This window comes from Piliocolobus tephrosceles, chromosome 17 (assembly GCF_002776525.5).
Source record: "Piliocolobus tephrosceles isolate RC106 chromosome 17, ASM277652v3, whole genome shotgun sequence".
Classification (NCBI taxonomy): domain Eukaryota; kingdom Metazoa; phylum Chordata; class Mammalia; order Primates; family Cercopithecidae; genus Piliocolobus; species Piliocolobus tephrosceles.
In genome coordinates this window covers 68,724,530-68,737,242 of record NC_045450.1, presented here as the reverse complement: position 1 = coordinate 68,737,242, position 12,713 = coordinate 68,724,530, and the positions used below count along the sequence as shown (strand labels likewise).

Genomic DNA, 12,713 nt, shown 5'->3' with positions numbered 1-12,713 from the left:
GGGTGAGGCTGCAGTGAACCGTGATTGTGCCACTGCCTTCCAGCCTGGGGGACCAAGCGAGACCCTGTCTCAAAAAAAAAAAAAAAAAAAAAAGGCCCAGGAGTTTGGGGGTTGGTAACAAGCACAGCCTTGGGGACCCCAGTCCCTCTGCCATCATTTACTGGTCTCGTGCCCCCATTTCGGCATTTTTGTTTTCCTTAAAGGAAATTTACATTTTGAAACCACCTTATTCTAGGATTGGGAAACTATAGAAACTTCAGGATCTGTTGCCATGTTTTTTGAGCCATAAATCCTTTGAAATAGTGTCTTGGCCGGGCGCGGTGGCTCACGCCTCTAATCCCAGCACTTTGGGAGGCCGAGGTGGGCAGATCACAAGGTCAGGAGATCGAGACCACGGTGAAACCCCGCCTCTACTAAAAATACAAAAGAAAATTAGCCTGGTGCCGTGGCGGGCGCCTGTAGTCCCAGTTACTCGGGAGCCTGAGGCAGGAGAATGGCGGGAACCCGGGAGGCGGAGCTTGCAGTGAGCCGAGATAGCGCCACTGCACTCCAGCCTGGTGGACAGAGCCAGACTCCGTCTCAAAAAAAAAAGAAAAGGTGTCTTGTTAGAGCCTGGATTTTAGCTCACCTTTTAGGAACACAAGCAGGTCCACGAGATCCAAACACAGCAAGGGTTGTGTCCTTGTCCCTGTCATTTCCAGCCTCATCATTCATCCCCATGGGATTTTTACACTTGAAGGCACCTTCCTTCCAGCCTCTGGTGGTTTGGTAGACTAGAGCAGGTGGGCTGGAGTTGATAGGCTTGGTAAAATGCAGTCTCGCGGCCAGGCTCACCCACTCACTAGTGTGGCCCTTTTCCAGAAGGGACCAGTTACTAAACTAGCGGTCTCTGTCTCGTCAGCTTGCCCACCTTCCTTTTGCAGATTATTTCCCACAGATTGTGGTTTCCTTCAGACTTTTCTGTGCCCTCTGTCTTTTGTCATGTCTGAAAGAAAAGGTACTGGAGTGCCTGGGATTCTGCCCTAAGCCATGCCCTAGACCCTGAGGCTCATCCTAAATTGAACATGCTCAGAGCTCAGCTCCTGCTGGTGTCTCCCAAGCCAGCTTTCCTGCTATCTTCCCCGTCTCAGTTAGGGGCAAGCTCCACTGGTCCAGTCGGGCAACCAGCCTTGGTGTTGCCATGAATCCTCACTTGTGTGCCCTCCACATCTGGTGGACAGCACATCTGTCACTTCTACCTTCGTATCTGTAATGTCATTGCCTCTTATCACCTCCCCTGCCCGCCCTGCTCCAAGCCAGCATCTGCTCTCCCTTGGCTCTTTCTATACGGAAGTCCTCCAGATGCTCCCTGCCTCGGCCTGTGCCCTCTTCCACACCGAAGCCAGAGCGCTTGGGCTAAAACGCAAGCCTCTTGTGCTCAGGACTGCCTCACACTTTCTCTTCCCATTCAGAATCAAAGCTGAAGTCCTTTCTGGGACCTGCAGGCCCTCCCCGGGCTATCTCCCGTTTCCTCGGATTTCCTCTTCGGCTTTCCCTTGCTTCATGCTGGCCTCTTTGCCTTTCTTTCCTCACACACACCAGGAATGGTCCTTGCCCCAGGGCCTTTTCACTTGCTTTCCCTCTGCCTGGATTCTCTTTCCCCAGACCCTTGGCCAGCTTCCTGCATCCGAAGGGCCTTCACTGAAAAGACCCCTTCTCAGCAACTGCTGTAGGTAGCACTGTAGCAGAAAGCCAGCCCTCTCCTGACTTGTTGTATTCCTTTTCTTTGTTTTTTCTTACTTATTTATTTATTATTATTATTATTAAGATGAAGTTTTGCTCTTGTTGCCCAGGCTGGAGTGTAGTGGTGTGATCTTGACTCACTGCAGTGTCTGCCTCCTGGGTTCAAGTGATTCTCCTGCCTGAGCCTCCTGAGTAGCTGGGACTACAGGCGCCCGCCACCACACACAACTAATTTTTTTGTTTTTAGTAGAGATAGGGTTTCACCATGTTGGCCAGGATGGTCTCGGACTCCTGGCCTCAGGTGATCCACCCGCCTTGGCCTCCCAAAGTGCTGGAATTACAGATGTGACCCACCGTGCCCAGCTGTTTTTTCTCCTTCCCAAACGTAGTTTTTATCACCATCTAAATACCATATGTTTTACTTGTCTTAGTTACGGTCTGTCTCCCTGCACTGGAAGGTGAGCGCCATGAGGTCAGAGATTTCTATGGTGTTTTGTTTATTGCTCTATTCCTACTCCTAGAACAGTGCCTGGCTTTTAGTAGTTTCTCACTAAATGAGTTGGATGGGTGAACACAGGAGCTCAGCAATCTCATCCTTTGGCTGTGTTTTATCTCTGTGCCCTTCACTGCCATTGGATGGAAGAGGTCCGCATTTCCGGTTGTTGGCTGGGGTGTACCTGCTTGAGGTCCTCTCTGCCCCCCTCATCTTTCAGCCTCTCCAGACTGACCTGTCTTTGCCTCCCTCCTCAGGCTGGGTGGTGCTGATCCTTGTGCACGTCCGTGTCTTTACAGCGTTGCCATCCTTGGGATGCTCTGCTCCTCCCTCCCTCACGCCCATCTTTCAGTCCTGCTGAGCTCAGATTCTTCCAGAGCTGCTGCGGTGCCCTCTCCCCAGCAGAAGCCGCCTCTTCACAGCCTGGAGAGAACTGTGTGTCAGTTCAGCATCTATGACCCTGGATGCCTGCCTCTCCTTTGGCATTTTCATTTCCTGCATTTTGTTTAGTTGTGTTTGGCTTCCTTAAATTTAACTAGATCACACTTTGAAGGTTGTGTCCCGACACGCTAATAATCCGTGTTTGTTCTGTAGTACCTGATAGTATCTTAAGTTGGTAAGTACTCTAAAATTGCCTGATCTAATGAATAGGTTAAGGTAAAGTGTCTTTTTTTTTTTTTTTTTTTCTTTTGAGACAGAGTCTCGCTCTGTCACCCAAGCTGGAGTGCAGTGGCTGGATCTCAGCTCACTGCAAGCTCCGCCTCCCGGGTTTTACGCCATTCTCCTGCCTCAGCCTCCCGAGTAGCTGGGACTACAGGCGCCCGCCACATCGTCCGGCTAGTTTTTTTGTATTTTTTAGTAGAGACGGGGTTTCACCGTGTTAGCCAGAATGGTCTCGATCTCCTGACCTCGTGATCCGCCCGTCTCGGCCTCCCAAAGTGCTGGGATTACAGGCTTGAGCCACCGCGTCCGGCCAAGGTAAAGTGTCTTATGATAATAATTGCCTTCTCCTTTTTCCAAAAACCCCAAATTTATTATTATTTTTAATTTGGGGAAGAACTGATTACCTTAGAGTTTTTCTTTTTCATTTATTTTATTTTATTTTTTTTGAGACAGTCTTGCCATCACCCAGGCGGGACTGCTGCCGTGGCACAATCTCAGCTCACTGCTGCCTCTGCCTCCTGGGTTCAAACGATTCTCCTGCCTCAGCCTCCCCAGTAGTTGGGATTACAGGCATGCACCACAATGCCCAACTAATTTTTTTTCAGTAGATACGGGGTTTTACCATGTTGGCCAGGCTGGTGTCCAACTCCTGGCCTTAAGTGATCCGCCCGCCTCAGCCTCCCAAAGTGGAATCACACCAGGATTACAGGTGTGAGCCTCCACACCTGGCCTTTTTTTCATTAAAAAACCCCCAAACCCGGCTGGGTGTGGTGGCTCACGCCTGTAATCCCAGCACTTTGAAAGGCTGAGGCGGGTGGATCACAAGGTCAGCAGATCGAGACCATCCTGGCTAACATGGTGAAACCCCGTCTTTACTAAAAAATATAAAAAAAAATTAGTCGGGCATGGTGATGGGCGCCTGTAGTCCCAGCTACTTGGGAGGCTGAGGCAGGAGAATGATGTGAACCTGGGAGGCGGAGCTTGCAGTGAGCGGAGATCGTGCCACTGCACTCCAGCCTGGGTGCCTGAGCAAAACTCCATCTCAGAAAAAAACAAAAAACAAAAAACAAAAAACAACCAAACCCTTTTTCTCCATTTCTTTTAAAGGCAAGTATCTGCCTAAGTTGTAAGAGAACATCAGCCATCTGTTCTGCATGGGCTGTGTTATAAGTTCTTACCTAAGAGTCTTTACCTTTGAGTGAATTATTTTAGAACAGGTTGAATTGAAGTTGATTTAACCCAGTTGGGTCTAAGATTTTTCTCACTACTCTTACTTATGTTTGTGTTATATGGAGCCCACGTGTGTCGTAGATTCTTTAGCTTGAGGCAGAAAAGTTTTAAGAGGCTTTTTTGTTTTTTAAGTGGAGACAGAGTCTCACTGTGTCACCCAGGCTGGAATGTAGTGGTGCACTCTTGGCCCACTGCAACCCTCCAGGCTCAAGTGATCTTCCTGAGAAGCTGGGACTATAGATGCGCCACCATGCCTGACTAATTTTTAATTTTTTTTTGTAGAGATGGGGTTTCTCCATGTTTCCCAGGCTGATCTCAAACCCCTGGGCTCAAATTATTATTCCTTCCTTTTTAACAGCAACATCAAAAAACCTGCCTTGAGTAAGGAACCCATTTAATAAATATCTTTTAAATATATATTCATTTACTGTGCTATGAGAACTGTTATTACTGGCTTTTATCTTCTTTGGCCAGTAGTCTTTAATTAAGCTAGATACATGCTTCATGTCATTATTTTCTTTGTACTCCACTGCTGGATGTATCAAGCATAAAGAAACTGAGAAATAGGGGCTTACTCCTGAGTAAACTTCTGTGAAACCTGTTAGGGTGGCTTTAGGTGCCCTCTGCTTTTCTGGTCTTTCTGTTTGGCTCTTTGTTTCTGCTCGTGAGGTTGGCATTCTCGTTGTTGTTGTTCTTGTCAAGGTGGATGTAACTGCTTTAAACTTTCACTCGTCTCAGATGAGTTCCACGTCTCTTAGTTGCCAGTGCCAGTACTAGAGATAGACTTGTTTTTCAGGATCAGTTGTTAGTACAGTAGTGAGAGTCCCTACTTAGTAAATGTAAAAATATCGTTTGGATATTTTAACCCCTCACAGTACTTTTATCAATGTTTTTCTACTTGCAGAAGCACATGTTGATAGTTCCAGAAACCAAAAACTCAGAAGCACCAGTTTCTGCCAGAACAATGAGTTTTACAGCTTGAAGTACCTTTCCTAATAGATGACTAACTCCTTGTCCTTAATGTTTTCTTTTTAAATACAAGTAGTGGGCAGACATGGTGGCTCATGACTGTAATCTCAACACTTTGGGAGGCCAAGGTGGCTGGATCACCTGAGTTTGAGACCAGCCTGGACAAAATGCCGAGACCCCTTCTCTATATTAAAATCCAAAAATTAGCTGGGTGTGGTGATGCATGCCTGTAGTCCCAGCTACTCGGGGTGCTGAGGCCGGAGGATTGCTTGAGCCCAGGAAGTTGAGGCTACAGTGACCTGTGCAGAGATTGCACCACCCACTCCAGCCTCAGTGTCAGAGTGAGGCTCAAAATAAATAAATAAATAAATAAATAAATAAATAAATAAATAAATAAATAAATAAGAATAATAAAATCCTAAGTAACACTGGAAGGCCTCTCTTGCTTCATTTACTCATCCCCCACCCTGCTGGATTATTTATGCCCCAGATATGGTCTGTGCAACTGATTTTTCTCGGTATGTTACAGCCAGCATTGTTCTTTACTATTGCTCTGTTTTCATTGTGAAGAATGGCAGTTTTTCTTACAATTTAGATGTTTTGGAAGATGTCAGTGTCCATGTGTAATTTAATATTCAAATGACATTTTTCTTTAGCAATAACTTCCCTCACAAACTGTCCTCTCATGTCACTCCAGTAAAGAGAGAATCTGGTTTTATAACACATTTAGCGAGTTATATTTCTTTAAGTGTGAGGTTTCAGGTAAAATAGATTTCAAGACAGTAAACCCTTTTATACTCTTTTCATAGAATTGGTAGAAAATATTTCAAAATCTGTAATGTTAAAGCAGAGTGTTTCTTAAAGAAGGTGTTAAATATCACTTATATGGAAATTACTTTGCTGTTAGGTATTAATGTTACAGCAGAAAGTGAGGATGTATACCAAGCTTTTGCCTGAAAACTTCATGAAATTTGTGGGAAGTAAAAGTGCCAACTGGGGAAATGCTCTGGGGATTGAGTTGCAAATGATAGGAAATATAGAATCTGAAACAGAACAAAGGATCATCCTGATTCCTTCTTCTGTTTGACTGCTAGAATGCTCAGGTCCGGTGTGCTTAATATTTTTGGTGGTGTTTTGTTATCCTTAGTTTTTTCCATTTTTCTCATTTATTTTATTGTTTTATTTTTGAAGATGCTTAAAAAATGTTTCCCATGAAAGCAGTGAGTAATAAGTAAATAAACACGAAATAATACGTTTCATGGTTGTATGGCACATTAATTTGTCTTAAAATTGGGATATCTCTTTTACTCTCTTATTTATTATTTTAGACATAGGGTCTCACTTTGTTGCTCAGGCTGGACTCAAACTCCTGGGCTCAAATGATCTTCCTACCTCAGCCTCTCAAGTAGCTGATCTACAGGCACCTGCGACCTTGCCTGACTGACCCACCTGTTTAAATTATAAATACAACTAAATCATACCTGGCTATGTCAGTTTGCTACTAATGTCTGTTTGCACTATTTTTTGTTTCATAGATTGGCTCACAGTGGTTGATTGATCAACCCCGTTGGACGTTGGTTCTGTGGTACAAATGGAGTATAGGACTCAGTCATCACGGCCTGAGTGAGAGAAGCCTGATTTCCAAGATGGAGAAGAAGCGGAGAAAGAAATGAAAGCCTCGCTTCAGGCTGAACCACAAAAGGCCATGGGATTTAACTTTTATTTACGTTGGACAAGACTGTAAGATGGCTGATGAGTAATGTTGCAGCTTTTAGCCGAAACAAAAATTTACTTCTAATCAAGAAGAAAAAAGTGTGATTTGAACGTATGCAATTTTATGATCATATTCGCTTATGACCATGAAGCTTGTCAACATCTGGCTGCTTCTGCTAGTGGTTTTGCTGTGTGGGAAGAAACATCTGGGCGACAGACTGGAAAAGAAATCTTTTGAAAAGGCCCCATGCCCTGGCTGTTCCCACCTGACTTTGAAGGTGGAATTCTCATCAACAGTTGTGGAATATGGTAATGATGTTGTCTTAAATATTAGGACCTCCCATCCTATTTTTTTCAAGTTTACTTAATATAACATTAGCTATTGCTGAAGAACATGATCCTCTTTTCTACAGTATATTTCTCTTTTTTTTTGGAGACAGAGTCTCACTCTGTCACCCAGGCTGGAGTGCAGTGGCATGATCTCTGCTCACTGTGACCTCTGCCTCCTGGGTTCAAGCAGTTCTCATGCCTGAGCCTCCCAAGTAGCTGGGATTATAGGTACCTGCCACCGTGCCTGGCTAATATTTTGTTTTGTTTTGTTTTTGAGATGGAGTGCACTCTGTTGCCCAGGCTGGAGTGCAGTGCTATGATCTCGGTTCATTGCAACTTCTACCTCCCGGGTTCAAGCAATTCTGCCTCAGCCTCCCGAGCAGCTGGGACTACAGGCACCCACCACAACTCCCAGCTAATTTTTTCTATTTTTAGTAGAGATAGGGTTTCACCGTCTTGGCCAGGCTGGTCTCGAACTCCTGACCTCGTGATCTACCCACCTTGGCCTACCAGAGTGTTGGGACTACAGGCATGGTGGCTCATGGCCTCTTTTTTTGTATTTTTAGTAGAGATGGGGTTTCAGCATGTTGGCCAGGCTGGTCTTGAACTCCTGACCTCGAGTGATCACCCTCCTTGGCCTCCCAAAGTGCTGGGATTACAGGCATGAGCCACTGTGCCTGGCCTTCTGTGGTGAATTTCCAATGGGTTGACTGCGCAGCTCATGAATATTAACTTTGCATAAGTTTGTTTTCCCAGTAGAGTAAGCTTAAATGATACAAGGAAATTGACATGAATTATTTACTTACACCTTCTGTTTTTTTTTTTTTCTTTTGGAGACAGAGTTTTGCTCTTGTCACCCAGGCTGGAGTGCAGTGGTGCCATCTCAGCTCATTGCAGCCTTGACCTCCCAGGCACAAGTGATCTCCCACTTCAGCCTCCCAAGTAGCTGGGACTACAGGCACCTGCCACCATGCCCAGCTAATTTTTTTCTTTTTCTTTCTTTCTTTCTTTTTTTTTTTTTTTTTGAGATGGAGATTCACTCTTGTTGCCCAGGCTGGAGTGCAGTGGCGCCATCTCAGCTCACCACAACCTCTGCCTCCCGGGTTCAGGCCGTTCTGCCTCAGCCTCCCGAGTAGCTGGGATTACAGGCATGTGCCACCACACCTGCCTAATTTTGTATTTTTAGTAGAGACTGCATTTTTCCATGTTGGTCAGGCTGGTTTTGCACTCTGACCTCAGGTGATTCTCTCACCTTGGCCTCCCAAAGTGTTGAGATTATAGGCATGAGCCACTGTGCCCAGCCTACACCTTGATTCTTTGGAACAGGTGCCATTGTAGTTGGTAAGGATGGGGAGCTGGGAGGTGCTGAATGTTTATGTTCTAGAGTTTATGTGAAGAACTAAGCAAACAGTGTCACATAATCCACTCTGGAATTTTGCTATTGTTTTCATTTTAAGAAACACTGAGCATTCAGTTTTCTGAATTTTTTTCCTATTTGAAAAAAAAATTATATACATTTCTTTGTTGTGTATTCAGACTTCTGTAGGTATATGCTTTTTAAAAAAATATCACAGGTATCTGGTTTTGAATGATGTATTCTGTGTGGTTAGGTGATTCATACAGATATTTATTTATTTATTTATTTGGGACAGAGTCTTGCTCTGTCACCAGGTGGGGTGCAGTGGCGTGATCTCAGCTCACTGCAGCCTCCGCCTCCTGGGTTCAAGTGATTCTCCTGTCTTAGCCTCCCAGGATTATGGGTGCCCACCACCACACTCAGCTAATTTTTTGTATTTTTAGTAGAGATGAGGTTTCACTATGTTGGCCAGGCTGGTATCAAACTCCTCACCTCATAATCTGCCCACGTCAGCTTCCCAAAGTGCTGGGATTACAGGTGTGAGCCACCGCGCCCGGCCCCATATAGATGATTTTTACTCAAAGCTCTGCAGACAGCTGTCTAGGCATTTAAACTAGTCTTTGTGTTTTCCTTTCATCTGCTGTGGGCTTTAAGATAATTTTTGTTTTGCCAGATTTTAGATTAGATACAATGTAGTATATCTTACAATGTATGTGCGTAAATTCTTATTTTTGTTTGTGGTGATTGGTTTCAGAATATATTGTGGCTTTCAATGGATACTTTACAGCCAAAGCTAGAAATTCATTTATTTCAAGTGCCCTGAAGAGCAGTGAAGTAGACAATTGGAGAATTATACCTCGAAACAATCCATCCAGTGACTACCCTAGTGATTTTGAGGTGATTCAGATAAAAGAAAAACAGAAAGCAGGGCTGCTGACACTTGAAGATCATCCAAACATCAAACGGGTCACGCCCCAACGGAAAGTCTTCCGTTCCCTCAAGTATGCAGAATGTGAGTATTGTGATTGTAGGCAAATTTCTGCCTCTGCCATTTACTTTGAAAAATCTCAAACTGCAGAGTACTTGAAAAATAGTACAGTGAGTATCCGTGTCCTTCCATCTAGTTTGCTAATTGTGAACATTTTCCTGGTAGGAATTTTTTAGTTTAGTTTTGTTTTTTTTGTGCACAGGGTTGGTGGTGGGGGGTGGAATTATTTTTTTAAAAAGAGACCTCGTGCTGTTCTGGTAAAAGAAAATCTGAGGGTTTGCAGTAGTAGATGGTAGTGATCTTTGTTTCTGTTGGAAGTGATTTTCGCCAGCTTCGTCTCAGAGCTTTCAGACGTCAAGGCTGCGGCTGCCTTCTTGTGCTGAAAGACGCATCCTTATGTTTGCTTCTTTCTTGCATTTTGCTTCTGTGTGTGTGTGTGTGTGTGTGTGTGTGTTTTATTTATTTATTTTTTCAGGACGGAGTTTCACTCTTGTTGCCCAGGCTGAAGTGCAATGGCGTGATCTTGGCTCACTGTAGCCTCCACCTCCCGGGTTCAAGCGATTCTCCTGCCTCAGCCTCCCGAGTAGCTGGGATTACAGGCATGGGCCACCACACCCAGCTAATTTTATATTTTTAGTAGAGATGGGGCTTCTCCATGTTGGTCAGGCTGGTCTTGAACTCCTGACCTCAGGTGATCCGCCCTCCTCAGCCTCCCAAAGTGCTGGGATTACAGGCGTGAGCCACCGTGCCTGGTCCCATTTTTTAAGGCACTCTTGCAAAATGTGTTTTCCTTGGGTTTCATTTTGTTTTTCTCAAAGCCTCCTGACCAGCAATAGTCATGCATCATCTGGGTTTGTTTAAGTCATCAGCTGTGCACGTGTGAGGATGGAAGGAATTTGGCTTTTCCTTTTCTTCTCCAGGGCTTAGTCTTTCCTACTTCATTACAATTGGGCTTGTCAAGATAGAGTTTAGCCTCAAGTAATAAATTGCATATTTATAAAATGATATTTTCCAAAGATATATATTACCAAAGGAAAAGGGTTTTTTTTCCTGTTTGTCTTAAATCAGGTTAACAAATTGCTAGTTCTGTTATTGTTTACTATCATTTCTTTCATCAGAAGGAAGAAGAAATTAAAATTTTACTCTTCTTTATCTATCATATTTTAGGCCTAAGAGCCTCTGAGGTTTTGCTGCATTAAACACACACAGAAACACACGAAGAGAAGTTTAATTTTCATAATAAAACCAGGTGTAAACTTCAGGCATCTGACTTTCTCAAAGCCTTTTCTGCTTACTCCAGATGTTATGTATTATTCTCCTTAGAAAGCAGTGACACCTCAGAATAATCCAGGAAGATAAAAGCCAATCAAACCTGATACAATTAGCCAAATGTATACATTGTGGTATTTTACTTGACTTTATTTTTACTTCAGTTATCTTAAAGAGCTCTAGAATGCTTTAGGAGACACGGAGTTGCCTAATTTTAGCGCAAGAATCCTAGACTCTCTGGTGGTGGGATTCCCTTGGACACCATCTCCACTGCGTGTGTCCTGGGTGCCTGACACCCCAGTGAGGGGAACCTTGCCCACGTTGCATGCCCATGCCCCTTGAAGTTAGCTGTGACCTTCAGCAGTAAGCGCCTTTTCCATCTTGAAGCTTCAGTTTTTCTCATTCATAAAATGGAGATGATCCTCCCTCCCTCACGGGGCTGTCATGAAGATAACATGAAGTAATGCATATGAGGAAAGCAGTAGAGTGTTCAGGATGTTCTAAGTAACCAAATGTTAACGATTCCTATGATTCTTATTCATAGAAGGTTTTGCTTTGTGCTTTATTTTGGGCTGACACCATTCTCACTCTGGATCCCACCCATTTGATTCTATCCGTAAGACAAAGTGTACCTGTTTTCTACAAGACAATAGTTAGAGATATGATGAAGATAACTGTCTTTTTGATATTTGAAGATGCTCATGGTGTGTCTCTTTTGGCAGTTTTTTCTCTCCAAGCTAATCCCCAGTTCCTTCCATAGTTACTCAGATGACATGATTTCAAGTCCCCTCATCATTTTAAGTGTTTTCCTTTGAATGTACTAATTTTTCTAAATTATTCTAAAGCTGTGAAGCCCTGAACTGAGTGTAGTACTGGAGGTGTAGTCTGGCCTGTGCAGGGTTGAGCAGAGCAGACTCCTTCCTGGTCTCAGTGTTGCTCTTCAGTCAGCACCTCCAGCATTGTCCTGAGCTGTTGACTTAAAGATCAGACTCAGCACAGGAATTTCAATTAAGAACCATTTCAGCTGGACTGTGCAAATATTTACTTACCAGAATTGACGTGACTGTGTATGCTTCCAGGTCCCTGTACTTACATGGGTGTCGCTTGCTAAGGCTGGAATAAAAATGACAATGATTTGCTTTAGAAACAGAACTGTATTAGTATTATAGATTTTCTCTTCTTAAAACTGATTTGAGATATGACTTGTTCATTATAACATGGTCTTTGAAAGGTAAAGGGAAAACTCTTAGGCCATTTCTGTGGTATTTCCTTTTTCCTCCGCTTTTTAAAAATAGACTTACAGGTAGTAAAATTCGTCCTTTTTATTTTTATTTACTTATTTTTTCGTCCTTTTTAGAGTACAGTTTGGCAAGTTTTGGCAAAAGTATACCATCAAATATCCACCAACAAAATCAAGATATGGAATAATTCTATCACCCTCAGAAATTCCCCATCTCTCACTCCTTTGTAGTTCTTTTGTTTTTTGAAAGGTGAAATTCTAGCAGATAAGAATATTGAGAATATTGAGCAATATACGGTTTTTTAAAGTCCCTTTGATATTTGATGCTCAATGGGGTAACATGGCTTTTGCCTATCCCAGAAATCTAGTGAAACTTCTAGTGAAAATAAAACTCCATGAATGCTTAGGGTCATTTTCTTTAACTTCTCCCCTTTCTGGTTCAGTGAGAACAAGTTGCTGATGAAAAAATCAGGTTTGTCTTTAGTTTTAGTATTACAGTTAGCTTTTTAAAATTATTATTATTTTAATCAGTCTTTCTCTGCCTTACCTTGGTTAGAAAATTTCAAGTAGAGAACTATTTGGGAAGAGTATGACAGCTAAATAACATCCTATAATTAAAATTGCATTGAGACTGTCCTTCTAGAAAAAGAAGATAATCCCACTTTCCCTCAAACAGAATGGCAAATGGTAATCCTCGCTGTGTTTGGGGTAGTTTTGCCTGGTGGGTATCGTGTTTTGT

General features: G+C 43.4%; 1 protein-coding gene across 1 annotated transcript in view; it reads left to right on the top strand.

The window, feature by feature from the left end:
• Positions 1-12,713, top strand: part of MBTPS1 (membrane bound transcription factor peptidase, site 1) — a 64,732-nt gene that overhangs the window by 9,289 nt on the left and 42,730 nt on the right. Inside the window, exons 2-3 of the mRNA XM_023226794.2 lie at positions 6,613-7,099; positions 9,232-9,489. Of these exons, the coding sequence (XP_023082562.1) occupies positions 6,931-7,099; positions 9,232-9,489 (427 nt within the window). The 5' untranslated portion in view covers positions 6,613-6,930. The remainder of the gene's footprint in view (positions 1-6,612; positions 7,100-9,231; positions 9,490-12,713) is intronic.